This window comes from Molossus molossus, unplaced genomic scaffold (assembly GCF_014108415.1).
Source record: "Molossus molossus isolate mMolMol1 unplaced genomic scaffold, mMolMol1.p scaffold_m16_p_4, whole genome shotgun sequence".
Taxonomy (NCBI): Eukaryota; Metazoa; Chordata; class Mammalia; order Chiroptera; family Molossidae; genus Molossus; species Molossus molossus.
Genome location: NW_023425377.1, coordinates 124290608 through 124316562, shown reverse-complemented (window position 1 = coordinate 124316562; position 25955 = coordinate 124290608). Strand labels below are relative to the sequence as shown.

Here is a 25955-nt window from a genome sequence, read left to right as displayed (position 1 = left end):
TGTCCATCAGTAGACGAATGGATAAAAAAGCTGTGGTACATATACACAATGGAGTACTATGCAGCTGTAAGAAAGAAAGATCTCTTATCCTTTGAGATGGCATGGAGGGACCTGGAAAGTATTATGCAAGCAAAACAAGCCAAGCAGAGAAAGACAAATATCACATGATCTCACTTATTTGTGGAATATAATGAACTAAACAAACTGATGAACAAAACTGACCCAGAGACATAGAGGTCGGGTACAGACTGACAAACCTCAGAAGAAGGGGTGTTGGGGGGGAAGAGATAAACCACAGAACATATATGCATGTATGCATAACTAATGGACATGGACAACAAAGCTGGGGATGGGGCTGGGGGATAGGGAGGAGGGTGTCAATGGGGGAAAAAGGAGAAACATCTGTAACAAAAACAAATTAATAAAAATTTTTTTTAAAAAAAAGCACGTGACTGAAAGATAAGGACAACATTATCTCCACAGCATCATGCGCAGACACACACTCCTACAGAACACTACTAAATCACTTCTGTGGGGCCACATGGATGGAAAGGCACACGGGAAGATTCGAAATGCTGCACACCAAACGAGAAAAGCGCTCTCATCTGGGGAAAAGAAGTGGGATTGGGCGTGGAGTTGTGATGCTTTCATTTTTTTAGATAGATACTATATGTATGGGCTTTTTAACTCAACTGGCCCTGGCCAGTTTGGCTCAGCAGTTAGAGTGTTGGCCTGCAGACCAAGGAGTCGTGCGTTCGATTCCAGTCAAGGGCACGTACCTCGGTTGCAGTTCGGTGGAGGATTAAAAAAGAAGAAAGCAAATGAAAAGAAATCTAATTCAAGTTGTCAATAAAAATGTTTCAAAGGAAGATAGCCTTAAGTTCATCTTCAAAAATATTCATTCATTTTAAAGAACTAATACATCTAAAAATAGGAAACCAATTATGAGACTTAGCAGCATGAGAAAGTCCAGGAACACCTTACCAATGGCGGATTCTCAGTGTGCCCCTGTGGACACGTGGAGACCAATCCATGCTGCTCCTGCCCCACGTGTGCCTAACCCTGGCCCGCCTCCTCCTTATTCAGTATGTACTCCATTTCCCCTTTCGTAAAGGAGCTGGAAGCCAAATGGCCCAGAGTCTGACTTGGGCAAACCCTGAGGAGGGCACTCGCAGAGATCCCTCAAGACAGCTGCCCACGTTCCGGTGGGAAGGACCCGGGGGCAGTGCAGAGGCATCAGACCCGCCTGGAGCCTGCGGGACCAGCACCGCATGTATCTCCACTCTCCGGACCCGCCATGCTTGCTTTTCATTTTTATTGAGAAATGTCATATCAAATTATTATATTTTCTCACTAGATGTATTTTAAAATAAGCTGTTTAAGTAGGAAAAAATAGCATATGTCTATAGCTAAAAGCTCAAGGATCACAAAGATAGTGCAGCGTCTCCGTGACTGCAGATTCCAGAGGCGGACCCCTGACACAGTCCGCCCAGGAGAGCACACGCGCTGTGGTGTGGACTTGTTTTCCCATCATGGAAATGGGAGCACCCTGTACACGCTGCATTGCACCTTATGTTTTTCTCTGGTCTCCCTCTTCTCAGTATTTCTTACAGATCATTCTATAGCTATACATGTAGATCGACTTCACTTTTTTCTAACTGCAACATTTCACTGTAGAATTGTATTTTGTACTAATAGGCTTTCAAAAAAAAAAAACAACCTTATTGAATGACTGCTATAATTTCATTTATATCTACTGAGATGACCATTTTTATTGCTTCTTTCCAAACTTTGGCAACCAGACGCAAAGCTGACGTATGTATATTCATACACTTTTGGCATGTGTATGAATATGTCTGTAGGCTAAATGCCTAGAAAAGAAATTCTGGATTAAAAGATGCACTTATTTCAAATATTGAACACTATTGCCAGTTGCTCTCCCACCAGCAGTGAAAGAGACGGCCTGTTTCCTCCTGGTCCCTAATGCTGCACATGAACTTTGTTGACTGTGGCCATCGGAGAAGTAGAACAATATGTCTCATTTTGGGTTTCATTTGCATTTCTTTTACTCATGTTTTATATTTTATTTATGTGTTTTAAAAGATGGCTTTATGTAAACATGTATTTATCTACATATGTTATTTATATTTCCTCTTCTATGAGGAACTTCTTCTCATTCCTTTGCCCATGGACCTTCTGTCCCTGATACGTAAGGTCGCTATAGGTTTAGAAGATTCACTTTGATGTCCCAGACACAGCCCATTTTCCCAGTTTGTCACTTACCTTTTGCCTTTGAGAGCAAAGGCAGCGCTGGTGGTGGATTCTTGCATTAAATCCGTATCACCGCAGGGTCATTTATACAGCTTTCCCCAAACCAACGGGCACTCCGTCCCGAAGGTAAACTCAGGTTCCCACTTCCCGCAAGACTGCTTTAAGATGACAGGTGTTTGTTTGCTTTTTTCCTCCTAGTTTTTGCACATTAAATATAAAAGTGCTTTAAATTGAAGGTCAGGATGCCCCTTTAAATTAATGCGAAAATAACAACTGCTGGACTCCGAGGTTAGAATCTCTGTAATCTGAGCAGATTTGCACAGACTAAAGGCATAACAGGGCCTTTGGCGGAGGGCCACCTTTGTAATATCTTTCTTACTAATAGCAATGTATTTGAATGGAATTCATAAGAGGAAAGCTGAGCTCCTCCTTTGATGCGATAGCTCTTCCCATGAAACTCTTACTACAGCGTTGAATTCATTAAAAAAACCACATATTTATACATTTAATGACTTCTAGCATCCCTCTCTTTAAAAGGTACAAGGACAAATCTTTGTGGTTGTCCAGTGGCACTCAGGGAAGCCACAAAGATAACCAAAGAGTAAAGGACATTAGGAAGTTTTCATTTTTCTGACCTAAATTGTTGTTCTTGGGAAGACAAAATCAAGGCATCTACAAGAGGACACTGGTCCCCTGGTTAACAGGGTCACATGGACTCCTGAAAACAGCGACTGTAGTTTGGATATCTATTTACAGTAACAGCACAATATTTAAAAATAGAATTGCCAAACATAACATAACCAAGCCTTGGCTGTTTCAGGAACTTTTGTGTGTCTGTTGTTTATTTGGTTTTTCAAGCCCAGGACACAAAGTCAGCACGGAGCACAGAACGTTATTCTGGAAGATCAGATCTGCTACCTGGGAACAGAAGGCGAACACAGTGAACCTTTTCCTACTTCTTGTAGATATGAACTGGAGAGGTGGCCGTCGCTGCCACATCACAGGTGACGGTCATAATGATGATGTGAGGACTGAAGAGATGATTTTTGCTGTCCTAGGTTTCAGAACACAGTAACCTCCTGTCAAAAAATATCTTGACTTAGATCTTACCCCTTTGCTCTTGGGGTGCTCAGGTTTCTGTAACACAGAGTTCAAGGCTTATTCAAATCTGCTTTATTTCAAGATAACTGATAACCTGATGAGTGTGTTGAATGAACTCAAAAAGAGTCTGGAGGCTTTGGCTAGAAATAAATGATAAAGATTTATCCAAGGGCCTTAGGGTTCACAACCCAGAAACACAAGTAGGCAATACCCAGAGTATTCCAAACCAGAGAAACACTAAGAGTGCTTATAATAAATTAAAAAGTACATTTTTGAGAAGTATCAGTCCTGCCTTGTTAGCCTCTGGACTGGCCCAAGATGGTGATCCTCTAGATGACTGGTTGTCTGGAGGGACTTCTGTATTCTCACCTCTTCCTAGCTTTCCCTAACCTCTGCCTGCCCCAGGCTGATTTCACCTCTGGCTGACATCCCACTTCCTTTCACTCCGCTAGGGCCTTGACACTCCCAAGTGGTGTTTGTGTTGTTCGTGCCCCCACACATGCCCCTCACTGTGCAGGAGATGCCACCTCACTGGGCACCTTCCACTGCACTTACCCGATGCTTTGCACGTAGTGGGTGCTCAGCATATGAAGTTTTACGGGTGGATATTTTGCTCATCCGTAGTGCCTGTTATAGTCTACCGGAAACTACCAAAGCGCAACGAACCTAAATTCTGTAGTTTGGGATTTTTCACAAACCAACCCTGTCTCCAAGAAATGCCTAAGAATGAGCAAGTGTAGTGACACTTTAGGAACAGGACATGAACACGCAGCTATCACAATAAGGATCATGTTCCCACGCTGCCTGGTTCCCGTTAGGTTGATAAGAGAAAACCTTTCCTCTGGCCTCTCTCCTTTTGTTGATAAAGGACTTCAGCCCGCGCCTTCCATCTTAACAGCTGGTGTCCCGCGCGCAGCCCCTCTCTTTTGGTCCTTAGGATGCTCAGAACCTATTCGGACACAGGACCCCCTCCCTCTTCTGAGTCCTCTGCTTGGGGTGGACAGTTTCTCCGCACTGCAACGCTGCCCGGAGAAGGAACGGGGAGCGAGTGGCATTGAAAGCCGTCAAGGTTGAGTCCGGCTGCACAGCAGAGCTCCGCAGCGCGCAGGACACCAAGCGTGGTTCGGTGGCGGGGGCCGGGCTGGGGCGACCTCGGGGACCGGCCGGGTGGAGCCGGCCGCGCTCGGGCCCCCCGGGCGGCCCTCGCGCGCTTGCGTGCTGCGGCCGAGCGCCCGGCCCAGGAGCCGGCGCGGGCAGGGGGCGGCGCGCCGGGAGGGCGGGGAGCGGCGCGTGGGGGCGGTGGGTGTCGGGTGGAGATGTAGATGTGACGCCGCGGCCCCGCCGTGCCAGAGCGGCAGACGCCGTGCTCGTGGCTGCGGGAGGGTCCGGGCCCGTCCCGAGGGTGGCGGCCGCGGAGACTGCGAGCCCCAAACCCCCGCCCCGCGGCCGGCCGGCTCCCCGCGCGCCTGGGCCGGCGGACAGGGCAGGGCCGAGCGGCGCGAGGCTGGGGACTCGCGGGCGCGGCCGCGCGCCGCCGGGCGGGAAGCTGGGGGGCCGCGGCCGGGGCCGGGCCTCGGAGCGGGTCGGAGGCCGGGGCCGGGGCCGAGGGGCAGCGGGTCCCCGCGCGGCGCCAGGGGCGCCGGGACCCCGGCGAGGCCCCGGTGGGGCCATGGCCGCCGGGAGCATCACCACGCTGCCCGCCCTGCCGGAGGACGGCGGCAGCGGCGCCTTCCCGCCCGGCCACTTCAAGGACCCCAAGCGGCTGTACTGTAAAAACGGGGGCTTCTTCCTGCGCATCCACCCCGACGGCCGCGTGGACGGGGTCCGGGAGAAGAGCGACCCACACAGTGAGTTCTAGCCCACCCCCTTCCATCTTCTGGGACCCTCCCTCCTCTGCATTCCAGCCCCTCATCTTCAGCTCCTGGGGTGCCCACTTCTCTCCATCCCAGCCCCACCCCAGGTCCACCTTTTGGGGTGCCCACTTCTCTCCATCCCAGCCCACCCCACATCCACCTTTTGGGGTGCCCCCCCCCCACGCTCCATTCCAGCCCCGCGGTCCTCCTCCTCTTCACTGGCTCCTAGTGGGACTGCGGTTTACTCAGCGTGGCCCTTGGCGGTTTCAGGTTCACCGCCCGCCGCCTCCTCCCCTGGGCTGCGGTGTCGAGTTAAGCGCCCCCACCCCGGACTTTGGGGGTGCCGATTTCCCCGTAAACTTGTCCCCGGGGCGCGGAGCCGGCTCCCTTCTCGCGGACAGCTTGTCGCGTCCGGGATGCCGCCGGCAAGGAGAGGCGTCCCGACCCCTTCTCTGCCGCACGCGCGCAGCCCCGCGGGCCAAGCACCGGTGGGACGCGGTCGGCTTAGACGCTCTTTATGGGAAGAGCAGCTCCGAATCGCTTTCACTCCGGTCCGTGGGACCCGAGCGGCTGGCACGCAGCTCCACCCCATTCTTCTCTTCCCCCGAATCGTGGAAAGCTGAAAAAGTAAAAAATAGGGACTTGGTTTATAAAATGCGACGGACCTTTCTTTCAATCGTTAGAAAAACTACAAAAACGTATCTTCCACCTGCAGCACTTAGCTTCAGAACCTTGGTCCAGTCCCGTCCCCACAGCAGGGATAACATCTAGCTTGAGTCAGGGTTGAGGAGCACGTGAGAATTTCTGTAAAGTGCGTTTGCCAGTCAACACTTTTGTGTTCTGTAAAAAATAATCTGTTTGTGGTCACAGAAATAACACGGCCGAAACTCGTTGGTGGTCAGACTTCAGGCTGCATGGGCACCGCCTGGAGGGTTTGTTACAGCACATGGCTGACCCCACTCCTGAGGGACAGGCGCCTGACCATTTGCAGTTCTAAGGAGTTCCAGGTGATGCTGACCAGGGACACACTTGGGGGCACTGATCTCGAGCAAACAGGAAGGAAGGGGCGTGAAACAGGCTGATTAACAACACTATTGGGATTTGAAGTGAGAGAAACAGGGTCCGGAGATGTTTGAACTGTAATCATGGAGATAAAACACCTGTTAAAAGCTGTCCACCCCAGCGTCCTTGCCTTGGGTTTCAGGCGGGGAATCTGATCCCCTAGTACCCCAGTAAAGGCGGGCGGGAGCCCAGAGCTCCACTCTACAGGGTTAAGATCTTCATCTGAGGAAGCCAACCAGGTCGTTCACTCTGGAATGAGGGGGAGGACGCAGAGAAAGCTGGGCAACCAAACCTGGGAAATGTGCTTTTACCGTAGTCAGGTCTGTATGGCTTCCAAAGGAGCAACAAGCAAAAGATGCAGGTCTTTAATTTTTTACAGGCCTGCCATAACTTAAAAATGAAAACATCAGCCGCTTCCATGATCCAGTCCAGTGGAAAGGTGCTTGCAAGCCGGCCGGCGGGTTAGCGCTGTCTCTCTGGGCAGCTCGCAGGTTTGAATCCTGCTCTGCTGTTTGCCGGGCTGGCTGAGCTCGCAGGGCAGGTGCATATAGGCTCCGGCCGTTTTCATTGCTTTCCAGGGCGCAGCTGTTCCTCATGGAAACGGAGCCCGTTTTCCAAAGGCAGGAAAACGCTCCTCCACATTAGGTTCGCATTGGCCTTCCCGTAGCCTTTTTCCCCCTCAGACACTTTGCCGAATCCTTTCCTATTTTCCTTTGAAACCTTGGATGCCCTGTTGCCATTAGACTGACACTATAGGGGTTCAAGGGTGAGGATAATTCTGAATTGCAGACCCCATTACCACCCCTGTAAAAATTACTGTTTTCTTCCCAGCTGTGGGTTGAGCTGTCATTTTTGTAGTATTATTTTAACTCAGTGGTTCTCAAATGGGAGTGATTTTGCCTCCCACCCCCCACCCCCCCGGGCAATGCCTGGAGACATTTTTTGGTTGTCATACCCCTAAGGGTGCTGCTGACCTTTGCAGGTGAGGCCGGGGATGCTGTTGGACATCTGACAGTCCGCAAGAGACCTCCCTATGCCCTAGCAAAACATTTTCTGACCCAGATGTGAACAGTGCGAAGGTCGAAAACCCTGCCAGCTTGATAACTAGCTAAAGACAGAAGATGAACATGAAGAGTAGAGTACTCATCCAGATTTGTGGAGAGGACTGATTTTTTTTTTTTTTTAATTGTCTTTTATCCGGCAATAGATGGACAAGAACGCAAAACTAAAAATGTTGACTTTAGGCCACTTCTGTGTAGCCAACATGGGCACGAGTTTCAGTTCAGTGTATTTTGCTGGCATGTCAAAGGCATGCCAATAGTTGACCAAGGAGGACACTGATGGGAAAGACATAAGAGAAATGAGTGTGGACATGCTGTAATGTTCTCTCAAGCACATGTCCAGGCCCCAGAGCAGACACGACTGATCAGGACACATGGAGGAACGTTAGTGGTTACCAGTTTCCCATTGATTATGGCTCAGATGTCTGGACCTGTTTGAAAAGTGAAAAACCCATGGAAGGCCCCATTCCTCAAACTGTTTTATCCAGTTGACCTGCAGATCTGTCCCTGGAGGTTGATAGCTTTGGCATTAAAGCTTTCTGTCCTGAAGTCTAAAATGCAAACACCTCCGAAAGGAAGAGTTTGGCTGTTAGCAGATTGTAACATTCAATGTGACTTAAATTGTAATGCAACCTCTTCCCCAAAAGCTGATCAGAAAGACCGGGATATTAGAGTGATGCTTTGAAGACGGGCATCCATGTGGGGTCCTGGCGAGGTGTGGGGGATGTGGCTCAGGTACTGAAGAGGAGACAGGGCAGGGGGACAGGCAGCCGGGAAGGGGAGATGGGGGATGGCGGAACCCAGTGTTACCAGCTTCTCGGTGTGGCTGCAGCTCACCTTTGCTTCACACCTGGGTGTTCGCGTGCGTCGTTTCACTCAGAAGAGCCCATCCTCCTGCCCCTTCTCCCAGCCTGGGAGACCCTCTTTGACGTGACAGTCTCGGCGAAAGCGGGCTGTGGTGACAGTCCGCAGCGCACCTGCCGCACACCACCTTCCTCTGGGCCTCCCGGGCATTTGGACAGGTGAAGTGTATTCTCTACAGCAGTGACCCTTGTGAAGACATTCAGAAAAGAACAGTTTACCCTGAGTAGCACGTACAGCCTGTGGTGTAGCGAGATGGGTGCTGTTGTGTATGTCTTAGCATTAATGTGTGCCGGTGCGCCCTCTGAGGGACAGGGGATCGGCTCCTCCCCAGGAGGTGACTACCTGCGGCCACAGCCTTTGCCTCTGGGCTGAGACCGAGAGGCTGAGGCCCTGCCCACTCCCCACTGCTGTGCACCAGGCTGGGTCCTGGCGGGCATGATGCCCTGCTTGCCCTCTGCCTTGGCACCTTCTCCATGCAGCCCCGACCACAGGATCATGCCCTCGTGACATTCAGAGGGAAATTTCAGACCTTCTAGTTCACCGATCTCACTTTGTAGAAGAGGGTTTTGAGGTTCACCTGCCGATTCCCTCTTTGACCCTCTGAATGAGCCTCTTGGCCGCCAGGCCCCGGGCCCCTGGCCTTGCCTGCCCCCAGCCTCATGGCTCTCTTCCATTCAGTCAGAGTGAGCACCCTCTGGGTCCCCCTTGTGGCCCCTCTTCCTAGTCCACAGGTTACCCCTGTTTGGATTCCTGGGGTGGTAGATAAAGTCATCTTTCTTTCTCTCCCTTTATGTAAATGGAACTGTTTCGTCCATGACACAAATCTTCTCCCCCACTCCCCGTTTTTGGGTCATGTCTGGCAAGTGGATCTCACTGATCTGCCTTAATAAACATGGTATTTACTGTGACGCTATTTGTGTGCAGTAAACAAAGGAAGTAAGAACCTAATAGCTCACTTGATGGTGGAAATCATGTAATCGGCAGCAACGAAGGGACAATTCATGAGTCATAGATATTACCACACCTTAGGAGCCTTGAAAGATGAGTGTGTTGCCAAGTGACTTCAGCCTAGAAAAAGCAGTATCCCCTTGTGACATGCCCTGTGGGCCCTCACTGTTTATAAAGTGGCTATTATGTAATTGGACTTTGATGGTGGTGTAACAACCGGCTTCTAAGTATTCTCATTTTGATTTATGATGCCACTTTAAATGGATAGCCATGATTCGTAAGTTGAATTTTAAAATGTTGCAGATGTAATAATCAAAACGAGAGCCATCCTTTGTACATTATAATTGTAAAATTGACCCAGTCATCTCCGCATTGATTCTCAGAAATCGCCACCAGTAACGTTAGAGAAGGTGATTTAAGGTCTCACAAACCACAGGAAGCCTGTGCGTCAGGACAGGGACTACACGTGGGCCGTGGCCTCTGCGTGCTTCTCCGTTCCCCTGTGTGCGGCTCTCCCCACGCCCCGCTTGGCCCCTTGTCCTCAGGCACAGGTGTGTGTCAGAGGCTGGCCTGGGAGGAGGCCAGAGCGAGCACAGCGGCGCACTCGGGGGCAAAGCTGAAATGCATGACTGTGTTCTGTCCAAAGAGCTATCCCTGTTCTGTTTTGTCATGGAGCCTGTCATTTTCTGCACTCTCAGGTCAGGGATCTGGTCTTGCACCTCACTGGTATGTCATCAGCCCTCCTCACGCGTAACGTGTGGTGGTTTGGAGATGACTCGGAACGGCAGGTGCAGCGTCGAGTTCCCCCTGTATCGTAGGACGTGCAGGGCTGGCGTCCTGACTTCAGCATCCCTGGTTGCATCTGTTGTCAGCTGGGCTGCTGCATTCTCTGCTCTCAGACGCTCCCGCCCCTCCCAGCCAGGTTATTTACGGCACAGGACGGAGGAGAAGTGACAGAGTGGTGACTCCCGGGGAACCTCTCCCACTGAGCCTTAGCCGGTGGTTCTCAGAAGCCAGACTAGTCCCTGCTCACTGCCTGAGGGATATTTTTAGTTTGAGGAAATTTGGAGGGACCGGAGGTAACAGGCCATATTCAGTGTTTAATTTATGTCTCATCCCATCTGTCATTCCTCCTGCACAGGTTGGCTTTTAAGTTGATCAGTGTGTCCTTAATGCTTACTCATTTATTTACAGAAATCCGGTGTGTGTGTTTTCCAAGGGCTACTCATTTCTCCATCTTAACTTACCCTCTGAATTGAATTATCCCAGAGAATTCTGAAATGAAAGGATCACAGATTTTCAAGAGATTCTGGAGATCAGAAAATGAAGAGGGTAGGACCATCAAGTGTTAGGTGCCAGGTATCATCGAACTGTTGACTGGAATCTCCTTGGTTTAGTTTATAATGAAGCTATACGTTAATTTAAAATTAAAATTTATAATTAAACACTAAGTCAAATTAGCCAAGAAAGAAGTTTTTTTATTTAAAGGGACTCTGAATAGAGTAGTCATGATCTGGTTAGATTCTGAGGGGGTTCTCTGTGGATAATGGAGGCCCTTTGAGAAGATGCTGGCACCTTACCCTAGGAACCATGACTTCTCCATATAAACAGCGTCATCCAAGGCTTGTACCTTGACCCAGGGAGCGCGCACTAAATGTCAGCGAGTGATGAAACATGCTGTGTGGACCTTCCTGTGGAACAAGGACTCGTGGCCATGCCGTGCACAGCTTGGTGGAGGCTCATCCTTCTCTTGGTTTAGTGACATGTGCGTTGATACACCTGGTCAGTCTTCATGAAGATGGTTCTATGTCACAATGTTACATTTGCAAAATATTTGGGAACCTCAGAGGCTGCCTATTAGCATTTCTTAGGGTAATTTATAGAACGTTGAATCCTTTTTCAGGATAACTGAAGACTCGCATGAGGAATTCTGTTTTCTTTTAAAAGCATGTCAGAGCGCCTTGGCCAGTTTGGCTCGGCAGTTAGAGCATCAGCCCACGGACCAAAGAGTCGTGGGTTTGATTCTAGTCAAGGGCACATACTTACGTGCGGTTCAGTCCCCTGCCCTGGTCGGGGTCGCGCGGGAGATAGCCAGTCGATGTGTCTCTCTCACATCAGTGTTTTTCTCTCTCTCTCCTCCCTCCCACTCCCATGTGAAGATAAATGGAAAAATATCCTCGGGTGAGGATTTAAAATAAATAAATAAATAGCATTTAGGAGTTATATCGCGTCCTGTGTGATGTAAGGTTTCTCAGGTGTGCGTGCATTGTTCTTTCATTGTGACTTTGGGGCCAGTGTCCTGGAATTCTGTGCTCTCCTCATCTGCTTCCCTCTTTTTAACTCTGGCTTCTACTTAAAGCGTTCTGGGCCTCAGCGTGTCCACCCCCTGCCCTTACCAGTTTGTCACCTCCATTCTGACATGGCTCTGTGCTGTCTGCCCCCGTCCTGAGGATCCCCTGGCTCTGTGACACCACATCAGCCTGGTTTGCTTCTCGCCCATCCAGCCGTCTTCTGGCCTCTTTTTCTTTTGGTCTTTGGCTTTCCTGTCCCCCATGGCTCTGGTTTGGGCCTCTCCCCTCCTTGCTGTGGACTCTTCCCCTTTCTGGTCTCTGGTTCCCCATCGGGGTCAGTACTGAGTCTCCCCCTGCTTGAGGGACAGATGCACCATCACAGCCGCAACTCAGCACACGTAAAACAGACCGAACATCGGGTTCTCAGACCAGCATTCCCATCAGCTTTCTATTCCTAGTGAAAGTACCCTTCTGGCCTCCTCCTTGGAGCCTTCCCTGCCGGGGTGATTCTCCGTTGCCTTTCTCTGGGGATCCCCTGGGCTTTACGTCCTGAGGACCAGGCCCTGCCTCCCGCCGTTACCACCCCTGCCCGCACCTGCCGCTCTGGCGTCAGGGAAGTCCCGTACCTTCGGAACCACCTTCGGAACCACCTTCGGAACCACCGCTGTGACGACTGGCCTCTCCTCACGGGATCCTGAGTTTCGGTTTTTCCGATCAACTCTCCTTTCGCACCATCCTCCCACTCCATCCGTTCTGAGGCGAAGTTGCAGAGCCAGCTCCAGACTGCTCGGTGATCCTCTCCCGCCCTCCCGGAGGATGAATTGGTGCCATCTCTGCTTTTCCCAGACCACTTGGTACCTGTCCTGCTGCAGAACTTAGGCCGTTGTGGTGCTGACCGCCGGCCCGTTTGTCCGGGCACTGGGACCGTGGGCCCCAGTGGGCAGGGACTGGGCCGGGTGTTTCGTACCTGTCCTGAAACACGGTGGCCACTCAGAGAATGTTCCAGTTCAACATGTGCCCAACGAATGAGCCAAGTGTGTTTACTTCCTCTCTACCTTCGTCTCACATCTTCCTTCCGCTCCGAGCCTCCAGCCGGCTGTGCCCTTGAACTCGAGGGGCTCAGCCCTCTGCTGTCCGTCCTGCCTGCGGGGGGCCCTTCCTCTCCGGCCACCCTGTGCCCGTCTCTCCTTCCCTCCGTGCGATCTAAAAATTCCCTCTAAGAGCTTGACGTCTTTCCCTCTCATGTCCTGAGTGTAACTGGAAATTTTGAGTTGGTGAGGATTTTTTTAAAAGAAATTCCGACAACATTGCCTAGCCGTCTTCCACCCTTCTGCTCTGAGGGCCTGTGACCGAGTGACTCTGCCCCGGAGCCCTTGGCCTCGTTGCTGAATGAAGGACCCGGGGAGGCCGGAGGAGGTTCAGCCTCTGTTGAATGAGCCAGAGCTGCAAATAATAAGCCAAATACTTGAGTATAAGGCATACGAAATGGGTACATTGAATGTGGCATCACTGACGTTCTTTCTGCACACCCTTTGAAGCAAGAAAGGTAAAACAATTATTTGTTAGGATTACTTTTTTAAAAATATATCTCTTCTTTATTGATTTTAGAGAGAGAGAAGAAGGGAGAGGGAGAGAGACAGAAACATCAGTGAGAAAGAACATCAACTGACCACCTCCTGCATGCCCCCCACTGGGGATTTGGCCCACAACCTGGGCATGTGCCCTGGCTGGGAATCGAACCAGCGACCTTTTGGTGCGTGGGTCAATGCCCAACCACTGAGCCACACTGGCCGGGCGCGGATTACTTTTTATTGTGGAAGGTCTTCTTTTCAGTAATTAAATGACATCAGTATTTTTAGCCAATTCCAGAACTGGTAATAATCCTCTAAATCAGGAATCACACTTGAATCCAACACTTTAATCCGTAAATCTCTCTTTCTCAAGTCTCAAACCAGTGAATCATTGGACAAATTAGGATTAAGAGCTGTCTGGGACCATTGTCGGTGTCCTTTTTGGCTGTGAGGAAATGACCCAAACCGTTTCACCCTACAATTCATTCAGGTTTATGAGCCAGCCGGTATTCATCACAACAATCTGCAAACTCTTGAAAGGACAGAAAGTGTGTGACAAAGTGAGTCATAGTCTTTGTGATGTGATGTCTGCGAGGCTGGGTGGGAGAAATCGCCCAGTGACTCCCCTCTCAGCTGAATCATTTTGCAAATAGAAAACAATTCTTTGGCTTTTAGGTGGTCACTGCATAAATAGGAGAGGGAGAGAGCCAGATAATACCTTCATTTACAAAGTTACTTTTTGAAATGTATCACTTGCTGAACGGTCTGTTTTGAATTAGAAACCAAATTAATTTCTCTACTGCCTAATAGTATATCTATCTTTTCATCGAACACCTGCTGTTCAGCTTCTTAATATATGTGCATATGTTTAAATTAATTTTAGTACTTTCCTTCTAGATTTGTATTGTTAGTTTTAATTCTCCCATGTCATTTGACCTTTCTCCTCATAGCTATTTCGAGCCTTGGCTCATTTGAAGATGGGGTGTGTGTGTGTTGTGGGGAGTGTCATTTACTCACCGGCTAGGTGGCTACTTAAATTGGATGGGGATGCAAGAGAAGAAGGTCCCTTGGATCCTGAAAGTTCTAATTCTGGGATGGTACAACCTTGCATTTTGCATGACTGGTCCTCCTCTGTTACTTTCCATCTTATTAGAAACAAACGTTTAGAGAGCCTTTCTCTGAGTCAGAGTTACTCTTTCAATGTGGGATTGATTAACGTTATCTCCTTATCTTCTTTGGGGTAAGATGTTTGTAAAAAAAAAAAAAAAAAAAAAAAGAATCATGTGAAAAGAGAAATATTCTGTTTTGAGTGTGATTCTGTTTTAGAAGTTCTTACATCTTTGTATATGTTACTCCATGCCCCATAACTTGTAACGGGGATGTAATGCAGGTGATACTGGGAAGACGGTCTCACTAACCGGTCTCACAGGCTCCTGATCTGCTTAGAAGATACAGCAGGTGTCGGTATCAGAATAACGAATTACCAGGAACGCCTTCAGCTGCTGCAGGATGGAACCTAGACCATTTTTGAAGACAGAAATATTACAGCCATGGAGTAGTCACGGGTTCTGTCTAGCCTTGGCCTTCACCACTGTATTCCTAGGACTTCAGTATTTGCTGAGTAGTTATTGAATGAATGAGTGAATGAATGAAATTTTTGAAAGCTTGCTGTATGTCAGCTTTACAAATAATGTGTTTACTCTCGATTACAAACTTACGAAGCAAGTATTATTCTCATCTTACTGATAAGAACACGGTTTTTGCTCTTGGCTTTCCTTTATTTATTTATTTTTTGGTACATGCCCTTAGCGGGAACCAAACCCGGGACTCTGGTCCGCAGGCCAACGCTCCAACCACTGAGCCAAACTGTCCAGGGCTGCTCTTGGCTTTCAAAACACGATCTCCGTCTGTGACAAGAGCACGTGACGAATTGTGCGTTATAGACTTCTTAGGGTTTAGAATACAAGTTCGTGGCCAGAATTCCAGAAGGACAGTGTAGCAGAAATATGAACAGAAATAGTGATTTAAAAAAATAATTTAATCTCTCATCAGAGGCTTTGCCATCTTTTCTCCCACCCTTTATTACATTCGTTTTTTACTTAGAAAAGACTCCTATCATGATTTAGTGTGAAACAGTTCTTTAATATTGAGGGGTTGCTTTCTAAAGAATTCAAGATTTTTATTTAGTTAGTTAGTTTTGTTACTTCTCACCGGAGGATATTTTTTCCATTGAATTTTAGAGAGAGTGGAAGGGAGGGAAGGGGTGGGGGAGAGAGAGAGAGAGAGTGGGGGGATCATCGATGTGAGAGAGACACATCAATTGGTTGCCTCTCGCACGACCCTGACCAGGGGATTGAACCTGCAACCCAGGTACGTGCCCTTGACTGGGAATTGAACCTGAGACTCCTCAGTGTGAGGGCTGACGCTCTACCCACGAAGCCATACCGGCCAGTGCAAGAATGCAAGATTTTTAAGTGGCATATACAAAAATAGAAAGAATTCGGATGTAGTTGAGGATGAAAACTGTCTGAATGGAATGAACCTCGAAGACTAAAATGCAAGGATCTAGGGCATGAAGAAAATGCACAGAGAAGAACTAAAAAGTTTAAAAAATGTTGTTGTTTGTTTGTTTTTGCTTAATCCCTTCACCTTTATCACCCAGCCTCACACCCCCCCCCCAACAGCTCATAGTCACACATACTTTAGATTCTTATTCTAAATCAAAGTTACAAATTTTGCGAGACCCTCCATCCAGCATAGTTAACATCCCCATAAGCAGGAGAATCCATTTAGTTATTCACTTACATGTCTTGAACCTCAAGTCATTTTTCTGGGAGGCACTGGAGGAAGTTACATTGCTCAAAGTTCGATATTCTTTGAGTGTTTTAATGAGATTAGAAAAAGACAGTTGGGCTATCTGTTTGGTCACACCTATGTTGAATATTTCCCCAAATTAGATTATTTTTAGTCTTGCTTAATGATGCAGAACTGTAGCACTTCTGTCGTGGAGTTCTGGGGGAGCATGGCCTTGCCTGTGGGTGTCAGGTGTGGAAGTGGGTGTCTGTTCCTGCTAGGTACCTCTGTTTTCTAGAAGGGGCCTCACACCCCCCATGGATGATTGTCAAAGCAGATGGTTCTGCTCTGTAGGCAAGCCAGAGGGCAGAACCTTTTAAAAGTTGTGCTGTGGGGCCCTGGCTGGTATGGCTGAGCGGTTAGAGCATCAGCCTGCAGACTGAAAGGCTCCAGGTTCGATTCCCAGTCAAGGGCATGTACCTGGGTTGCAGCTTCGATCCCCGGCCCTGGTTGGAGTTGTGTGGGAGGCAACCAAGCGATGTGTCTCTCTCACATCAATGTTTCTCTCCCTCCCTCCCTCCTTCTCTATCTAAAAATCAATGAAAAAATATCCTCGGGTGAGGATTACCACCACCAACAACACAGTCCTGCTCTGGGGGTATTTAGGAAGCCTGGTACATCTTTCCTGCAGGTTGGGGATTTTAACCTGGGAGGAATCGGGGCCATGGACAAGCACTCCTGGGTGGAGATGCTGCCTGGGGCTGTGACTAGACAGACACCCATCACTTGGTGACCTGCAATTCGATGTTTAGGAGGCTTGTTTAGGGTTCTGCAGAGAGGAGCGGGGGGAGAGGGGACGGGAGAGCTTTAAGGAACTGGCTTGTGCGATTTTGGAAGCTGGCAGCCTGTCAGGCCCAGAGAAGAGCTGATGTTGTGGTTCAAGCCCGAGAGACCGTGTGCCAGCAGCGTTTCTTCCTGCTCAGGGGAGACCATCTTTGTTCTGTTCAGGCCTCCACGTGATTGGGTGAGGCCCACCTGTGTTACTGAGGGCAGTCTGCTTCATTCTGAGATTTATATTTAAATCTCATCCAAAAACACCTTCAAAGAAACATCTAGAATGATGTTTGACCAAATATCCGGGCACCGTGCCTCAACTAAGTTGACAAATAAAACAGACAATCAAAGCGGCATAAATCCTCCATTGGCCTGAGTGTCCCCTGGCTTGGCTAGGACCAGCTTACTCATTGCAGTGTCCCAAGGACATGAGTCAGAGTTCCTGATAGAGGCACTAGAGTGGCCTCCTGTTCACACTGAGAGGTTTAGTTTTGCTTTGGTCCCCAGGTCACCACTGAGGCCTAAGGAGGCTCCTCCTTCCGTGACCGGTGTTTGCCAGGGGACATGGAGTCTAGCTTCCTCCTCCTCTTCCTCCACCCTTTAATTGATAGATAACTGACATATAGCATTTGTATTCATTGCAGGTGTACAACATAGTGATTGGGTATTGTATATTTCGTCAACGGATCACCACAGTAAGTCTAGTTAACATCCATCACCTCGTGTAGTTACAGATTTTCTTTTCCTGTGATAAGAACTTCTAATATCTACTCTCTTAGCAACTTTCAAACACACAGTACGCAGGATTGTTATGTACAGTCATCATGCTGTCCATCACTTCCCCAGGAATTACTTGTTTTATTACTGAAGTGTGGACATTTGGGCGACCTGTACCCGTTTTGCCCACCTTGCCTCTCCACCTTGGCAACCGCCCGACACTCTGTGTCTGGTTGTTTTTGTTATTTTTATTTTATTTTTATTAATCCTCACCTGAGTATATTTTTCCATTGATTTTTTTTTTTTTTTTAAATAGACTGGGAGAGAAGGAGGGAGGGAGCTAGAGAGAGAGAAAAAGAGAGAAAGAAACATCAGTGTGAGAGAGACACACATCAGTTGGTCGCCTGCCACATGACTTTGACAAGGGCGGGGGTCAAACCTGCAACCCAGATACATGCCCTTGACCAGGAATCAAACCCAAGGCCCTTTGGTCGGTGGGCCAATGCTCTAACCGCTGAGCCAAACCGGCCAGAGCCGAGTTTGTTTTTTTAAATAGATTCCACATATATGCCTTTGTCTCTCTGACTTACTTCACGTTGCACAATCCCCTCAAGGTGCATCATGTCATCTCCAGTGGCAGGATTTCCTTGTTTTCAAGGCTGAGTCCATTCCGCTCTCTGTCCACTGGTGGACGCCGGCAGCGCCCATGTCTCGGCTTCTGTGAACACGCTGCAGGGAGCGTGCAGGTGCAGAGGTCTTTCCGAGACAGCCGTTCTGTACCTTGGGAGAAATACCCAGAGTGGGATTCCTGGGTCACACGGCGGTTGTATTTAGTTCTTTTGAGGAACCTCCACAGTGTTTTTCATTAGCTCCTTCCTCCTGGTTCTCCCTCCCCTGAGGTGTGTGAGATAGTTTTGCTTCTCAGGATTTCTGGAATCAAGGACGATGGTCCTACTCCAGACGAAAGGACATTGTTAGATTAAACGAACAAACGAAAGCGAGACCCAGCAAGATCACCGTGCTGCTGACACATGGAGGTGTGTCAGCCGTGGTGCTGTTGGTCCCCAGAGGGTCGCCACCGGCCCTGGTGGCTGCCGGCAGCTGCAGGGGCCCCTGGTCCTCTCGTCACAGTGCAGACCTGGCTTCAGACCTGGCGCTGAGACGGGCCAGCAGAGGGGCGTGGAGGCTGCGGTCTGATTGCGTAGAACAGGCTAGTTTTGTTTGTTTTAAGTCATATTCTGGTCTGTGGTTGGAAATGTCTGTTGCTTCTGTCAAGGCATCGTCCTCCTTGCTTGTGGAGGAAAATGTCAGTGAGCAGCAGCGCCGGCAGCAGCACTAGGCCGCTTGGGCGGTGTGTGGCCTGAGCCCCTGCCCCGTGCTGGGGCAGATGCCAGCCTGCATTTCCGAGTCCACTAGCTGGGGCGGGGTGCGGGGGTGCGGTGAGGGTGGGGCCATGTGCAGAGTTCTTCCTGCGCTGCGGTGTCCCGGCCCTGCGCCCTGGACATTTGCGTCTCCAGCCCGGGTCTCGTAGTTGACCTCTGTGTCTTCAGGGGCAGGGGCCTCCCGCTGGGAAGCTAGAGGCCAGGCCAGAGTGCCGCCCAGTGCACAGATTTCAGTGTGCCAGTTTGTAGCAAAATGGCACCCAATGACACACTGGTGACTTAGTTGCTATAAGAATAAAAAGACGAGCCCTGGCCGGTTTGGCTCAGCGGTTAGAGCGTTGACCTGCGGTCCAGAGAGACCCGGGTTCGGTTCCCGCTAAGGGCATGTACTTCGGTTGCAGTTTGTCCCCGGCCCTGGTTGGTGGTGCGGGTGGCAGCCACTCGATGTGTCCCTTCCATGTCGATGTTTCTCTCTCTCTCTCACTCTCACTCTATCTGAACAAAAAAGAAAAAAAAATGTCCTCGGGTGAGGATAAAAAAAAAAAAAGAATAAAAAGACGAGCGTGTTGCACTGAGGGGCAAGCTCAGCGTGGCTGGTGCAGAGCCAGTGGACGCAGGGTCAGGGGGGGAGCCTGAGGGGTCTGTCTGTCATCAGGTCCCCTCTGACGTAGGCGGGATGGGGGGCAGCCTGTGGACCTGGGGCCGGTGTGCGTGGCTGCTGGGGAGAGCGGGAGGGGAGACCTGGGAAGGGCCCACTGGAGGGTCCTCATCACACCTGTCTGGGTGCCTGTCCCTTCCAGGTGCATTCCTCTGTGTCTGTTCAGCAGTGCGAGTGGGGGAGCGGAGAAGCCAGGTAGCTCTCCTGGGCTCGGCTGTACCGGTGCTGGGATGAAACAGAGGGGGACTTGAATGACGCCCCTGGGTGCAGGCCGGTCAGGTGTGAAGCCTCAGAGGCTCAGGATGGGTGGGTGAGCGGTGGCGTCGCCATCCGTGCCGTCCTCAGGGTGCACCGCGTTGGAGCTTAGGGGGACAGCTCTGGAAGACGACACGGCCACGGCAGTGGGCAGTGCTGGTCACAGACTGGATACACCCGGAACCCCCGAAGCCAGGCTGTTGGTGGGTCTTCTCCATGAACGCGGAGTCTTTCAAGATGATGATGAGAGATGTCAGGTGCCAGGTTCTAGAGTTTTCCGTGCATGACAGTGATCCATCGGTGGATGGCACCAGCAAGGAGGAAGAGAGGGGACGAACCTTGAAGGAGGAAAGACTAGTCTGGTGGCAAGAACGTAGTCATTGCAGATGCCACCGAGGAAGCCAGGAGCAGGCTCCACGCGCCCGGGACAGAGGCCTGTCCCCGTTGAAAGTGGTTGTCCAGAACCCACCGGACCCCAGGGTGGCTGCAGTGACCCGTGGTGACCAGCTGCCCTCAGCATTTGAGTGTCGTGAGGGGAAATCATCTTTTGGTTGGGATGTTTTTTATTTTTAGAAACATCAGTGTTGGAACACGTGACCTATAAAGCCTCCTCCTGGTTTGAAGGTTCTTCCCATGATCTGAGGAAAAATGCAACCCGGGCGTTACCGCTCCTCGTGCCCGGTGGATGTGCCCAGACTCGGAACAGTCTCCTCTTCGTGTGAAAGCCCCCAGCCCCTTAGCGGTGGAAGCAGACTGCTTTAGAGGTCCTTGGGGAAAATGGGTCAATACGGTAAAAAAGGGTGAGTTAAGCAAAATGAGATTTTGTTTCTGGTCTTAGAACAACTTCCTCAGGAGGCTCGCGCGCCCTCCCAGGCCCGAGGTGGGAGGTTTCGGTGCACAGCTGCCCCCACCGAACCCCCACCCAGCCTGAGCCGCTCCCACCGAACCCCCAACCCAGCCTGAGCCGCTCCCACCGAACCCCCCCACCCAGCCTGAGCCGCTCCCACCGAACCCCCACCCAGCCTGAGCCGCTCCCACCGAACCCCCCGACCCAGCCTGAGCCGCTCCTACCGAACCCACAGCCCAGCCTGAGCCGCTCCCACCGAACCCCCACCCAGCCTGAGCCGCTCCCACCGAACCCCCCGACCCAGCCTGAGCCGCTCCCACCGAACCCCCCAACCCGGCCTGAGCCGCTCCCACCGAAGCCCCAACCCGGCCTGAGCCGCTCCCACCGAACCCCCAACCCGGCCTGAGCCGCTCCCACCGAACCCACAGCCCAGCCTGAGCCGCTCCCACCGAACCCCCAACCCAGCCTGAGCCGCTCCCACCGAACCCCCAACCCAGCCTGAGCCGCTCCCACCGAACCCCCCAACCCGGCCTGAGCCGCTCCCACCGAACCCCAACCCGGCCTGAGCCGCTCCCACCGAACCCCAACCCGGCCTGAGCCGCTCCCACCGAACCCCCAACCCGGCCTGAGCCGCTCCCACCGAACCCCCACCCAGCCTGAGCCGCTCCCACCGAACCCCCCAACCCGGCCTGAGCCGCTCCCACCGAACCCCAACCCGGCCTGAGCCGCTCCCACCGAACCCCCCCACCCAGCCTGAGCCGCTCCCACCGAACCCCAACCCGGCCTGAGCCGCTCCCACCGAACCCCCAACCCGGCCTGAGCCGCTCCCACCGAACCCCCAACCCGGCCTGAAGCGCTCCCACCAAACCCCCAACCCGGCCTGAGCCGCTCCCACCGAACCCCGACCCAGCCTGAGCCGCTCCCACCGAACCCCAACCCAGCCTGAGCCGCTCCCACTGAACCCCCACCCAGCCTGAGCCGTTCCCACCAAACCTCCACCCAGCCTGAGCTGCTCCCACTGAACCCCCCGACCCAGCCTGAGCCGGTGGCCGCCCCGAGAGTCCCCGACTTCTGTCCCCCGGCCTCAGAGCGCGTGCACGAAGCCAGGGCAGCGGACAGGGCCGGGGAGGCAGATAGAAGAGGAAACAGAAGAGAGGGAATCAAGCAGACGCCGCAGAGATTTCTGCTGAAACACTTTGGAGTCACGCTCCCAGCCCTGGGTCATGTGGGGCGCTTGGCTCTATCTTCGGGGAGCGCTTCCAAGTCTGACAGGGCCCGGAGGAGCAGAAGAAAACACGGTGACGTGCTTTCTCGGCCCAGGGGAAGGAAAGACGTTCAGTAACTGTCATCTTAGGCTCCTTTTCTGGGAGGGCAGTGTGGACGCCGAGCAGAAGCTGTTTGCTTCACCACTTGTGCACTCTCCTGACACTTCTTTAACTTGATAGATTGCAGCAGTGAACTCTCTTTCTGTGGGAGGATCAGGACAGTATGGGACGGGTTTCTTTGGGAAGATAAGACCTGGTTGGTACTTTCATCTGTCCCCCACGGCTGTCCCCCAGCTCCTCCGTCCCCACACAACTCATTGCTTGGAACCGGGCACACTGTTAGCATTGGTGGGGCCAGCGATTCCTTGGAGAGTGGCAGATTAGGAAATGACAGCGTGACGCGCTTCACACGCTACTGTGCGGTTCGGTGCCCAGACGGCGAGGACGGGGACTGCGGATCTCTGACACAGGTCCCGAGGTGACTGTGGCAAAGCAGTTTAGCAGCTTGAGGCTCTGCTTCTCTGCCTTGAACTGAAAAGTCTGGACTAGATGGTTTCTAAGGGCCAAACTCGAAGGATATTTGAATCAAATTCTGCTGGAGGGTCAAAGATTGAGTTTGGGGAATGGCTGATGTCATCAGAAATAGGCAAGGCCCAAGGAAGAGTAGGCACCCGGAAGAGAGGCCGGCACGTCATGCTGGGCTGGGCCCGGAGAGGGCCAGAGTGACCCTGAAGGGATGGACATGGGGCCAGACTCCCTTAGCCAGAGGGCACTGAGGGTGGCTCCAGGAGACACTGCAGGTGTCCGAGGCGAGGAGCTGGCTTTCTAAGGAGGACCTGTGACTGAGTTCTTAGCCGGGATGCATTGAACAGATACTCCTGAAATTAGAGATCAAAGTCAGAACTATAATCAGTGGTGGTTTTCTGCCCTAGCCCTACCCTCAGCTCCTTCCCTCCCTCCCTCCCTCCCTCCCTCCCTCCCTCCCCACCATCTCTGTGAAAGTCATTCTCCTGGCTTCATCTTTCACATTCCTGTGGGGGACAGGTAGACCTAGGTCCCATCTGTGCCTTTCTAGTTGTAGGATCTTGGGTAAGTTACCTCATTTCTTTTTTTTTTTTATCCTCACCTGAGGACATGTTTCCATTTTTTGTTCAGATAGAGTGGGAGGGAGAGAGAGGGAGAGAGAGAGAGAGAAACATCGACGTGAAAGGGACACAACAAGTGGCTGCCACCCGCACGACTAACCAGGGCCGGGGACAAACTGCAACCGAGGTACGTGCCCTTAGCGGGAACCGAACCCGGGTCTCTCTGGACCGCAGGCCAACGCTCTAACCGCTGAACCAAACTGGCCAGGGCGTAACTCATTTCTTTAAATACCAGTTTCTTCATCTGCCAGTGGGGATACTGGCTAGCAACAGCTGCCGCGTTGGTGGTGTATTAATGCAGAATAGCTCAGGCAGAGTGGTTAGGATGTAGACGTGTCAGATGGTAAGCCCTTACTGGCTATTAGCTGTGGCTCTTGTGTGTTGTTCCCAGCTCTCCCTCTAACACACTTACGTCTCATGTCCTCCAGTGGAGGGGGTATGTTAGGAAACAAACATCTTGAAATGTAATGACCTAGCGTCACCACGTGGTTATGTCTCATGATTCCATGGATTGACGGGCTCAGCTGGATGGTTCTTCTGCTGGTAGCTTGGGGTTTCTCATGCAACTGCAGACGCATGGTGGCTGGGACAGGACTCTCTCAAATGGCTTTACGTTCCTGTCTGCCATCTGGGCGGGGGCACCTGGGAGCCTGAGACTCTCTCGCTCCCTCTGGTCTCTCCATGCGACTAGCTCGGGCCTCTTTGCATAGTGGCTGGATCTCAAGAGCAGAGGTTCCCTAGTGCACAAGCTTCAGCATTGAAGCACTGTTTGCATCCAGTTTGTTCACATCCATTGACCGAATTCAGCCAAGGTGGCCCGAGACTAGAGTCAATATGGGAGGGGCTACACAAGCTGTGACTGTCCAGAGGTGTGGTTCATGGGAGCCACCCAAATAAGTCTACCACATCCATTTTCCACGTGCCCACTGTCTGGAAAAGACCTTCCTGTGGACGTGGCCCTTCGCGCTTGGCTCTGACTTCCCTCCCGGCCACATAGCAGCTCATTGTTCTCTCGGAGGAGTGCGGCGCTGGTGCGGCCTACGCAGGAGGATCTCGTTTATCGGCTCTCCCCGGGTTAGTCCACATCAGCCTTCATATTTCCAAGTGGAAAACCCAAGCACCGCTTGTTTCCTCCTCCTTGGATTTTGTCTTTGTTGTTTTCTTTGTCCCCCAAATCCAGACTTGATGAAACCCTGGCATTTATTGAAACCTTGGTCTCCGCCCTCGGTGCCATCAGAACCCACGTCCGAACAGCTCACACACACACCTGCAGTGGCTCTCAGTCGTTTTTCTTTAGAGACCACTTTCTTCGCAGGACCTCCCGTCTGTTTATAGTTCTGAGCATGAAACCTAATCTTGGTTTTCTGAGGCTGTTATTGATGGACCCTACTCTGTTGATACGACTTTTCTTTTTGTTACTGTTCTCTGACCCCCCCCCCCCATCAGAGCCTGAGGAGGGGAGTTCCTAATAGGAGAGTCTCGGTCCATCTACATCACACATCTCAGCACAGAGGGGGTGGAGAGGCAAAGGGGCGCAGGGCAGAAACCCCGAAGACACGACGTACAGCCGAAGGGCTTCATTGCTGCTCTGTGTGTTTTCCAGAACTAGGTAGGAGTGGGGGGAATCGGAGGTTTCAGGGGGTTAGACATTAGATCCCCTTTAGGGGACTGTCTTCCTTTTTTTTTTTTTAAATCTTTATTGTTGGATGTAAAATGTGTTACAGATGCTCCACATTTTCCCCCCCATTGACCCCCTCCTCCCCACTCCCGCCCCCCTCCCACCTTTTCCCACACTATTGTCTGTGTCCATTGGTTATGCATATAAGTTCTTTGGTTTATTTCTTCCCAACCCCTTTCCCTTTGAGGTTTGTCAGTCTAGCAATGAATTTGTGCTTCTTAATCCCTTCACCTTTTCACCCATTCCCCCAATCCCCCTCCCAAATGGCAACCAACAAAATGTTCTCTGTATCTATGAGAATGTTTCTGTTCTTCCTGTTCATTTTGTTTGTAGATTCCATTGTCGATAGATATGTATTCATTGCCATTTTGTTTGTTCATACATTTTATCTTTTTCTTCAAAAAGACCCTTCATCATTTCATATAATAACGGTTTGGTAGTGATGAACTCCTTTAACTTTTTCTTGTCTGGGAAAGTTTTTATATGTCCATCGATTCTAAATGACAGCTTTGCAGGATAGAGTAATTTTGGTTGTAGGTTCTTGGTTTTCCTCACTCTGAATATTTCTTGCCACTCCCTTCTGGCCTGCAAAGTTTCTTTTGAGAAATCAGCTGACAGCCTAATGGGAACTCCCTTGTAGGTAACTAGCTGCCTTTCTCTTGCTGCTTTTAAGATTCTCTCTTTGTCTTGAACCTTTTGCATTTTGATGATGATGTGTCTTGGTGTGGGCCTCTTGGGGTTCATCTTGTTTGGGACTCTCTGTGCTTCCTGGACTTGTATGTCTGTTTCCTTCACCAAGTTAGGAAAGTTTTCTGCCATTATTGTTTCAAACAGGTTTTCGATTTCTTGTTCTCTCTCTTCTCCTTCCGGCACCCCCAAGATGCGAATGTTGGCACGCTTGAAGTTGTCCCAGAGGCTCCTTACACTATCCTCATTTTTTTGGATTCTTTTTTCTTTTTGCTATTCTGATTGGGGATTTTTTGCTTCCTTATATTCCAAATCGATGGTTTGCTCCTTGGATTTACATACTCTATTATTGAAGCTGTGTAAATTATTCTTTATTTCAGTTAATGCCTCCTTCAATTCTGTGTATCCATGATTTCTAACTGGTCCTTTTTTATGCTCTTGAGGCCCTCCCTAAGTTCACTGGGGTTCTCACTAAGTTCATTGAGCATCCTTATAAGCAGTATTTTGAACTCAGTATCTGTTAGGTTGCTTATCTCCCTTTCGCTTAGTTCTTTTCTTGGGGTTTTGTTCTGTTCTTTCATTTGGGACCTGTTTCTTTGTATCCTCATTTTGGCTGCCTCCCTGTGTTTGTTTCTGTGTATTACTTAATGAGAGGTATGGGGCTCGCTGAGA

General features: G+C 50.8%; 1 protein-coding gene across 1 annotated transcript in view; it reads left to right on the top strand.

Annotated features, from left to right (window-relative positions):
- Positions 1-5041: 5041 nt before the first annotated feature.
- Positions 5042-25955, top strand: part of FGF2 (fibroblast growth factor 2) — a 50510-nt gene continuing 29596 nt past the window's right edge. The window contains exon 1 of the mRNA XM_036241388.1: positions 5042-5219. Within this exon, the coding sequence (XP_036097281.1) occupies positions 5042-5219 (178 nt within the window). The remainder of the gene's footprint in view (positions 5220-25955) is intronic.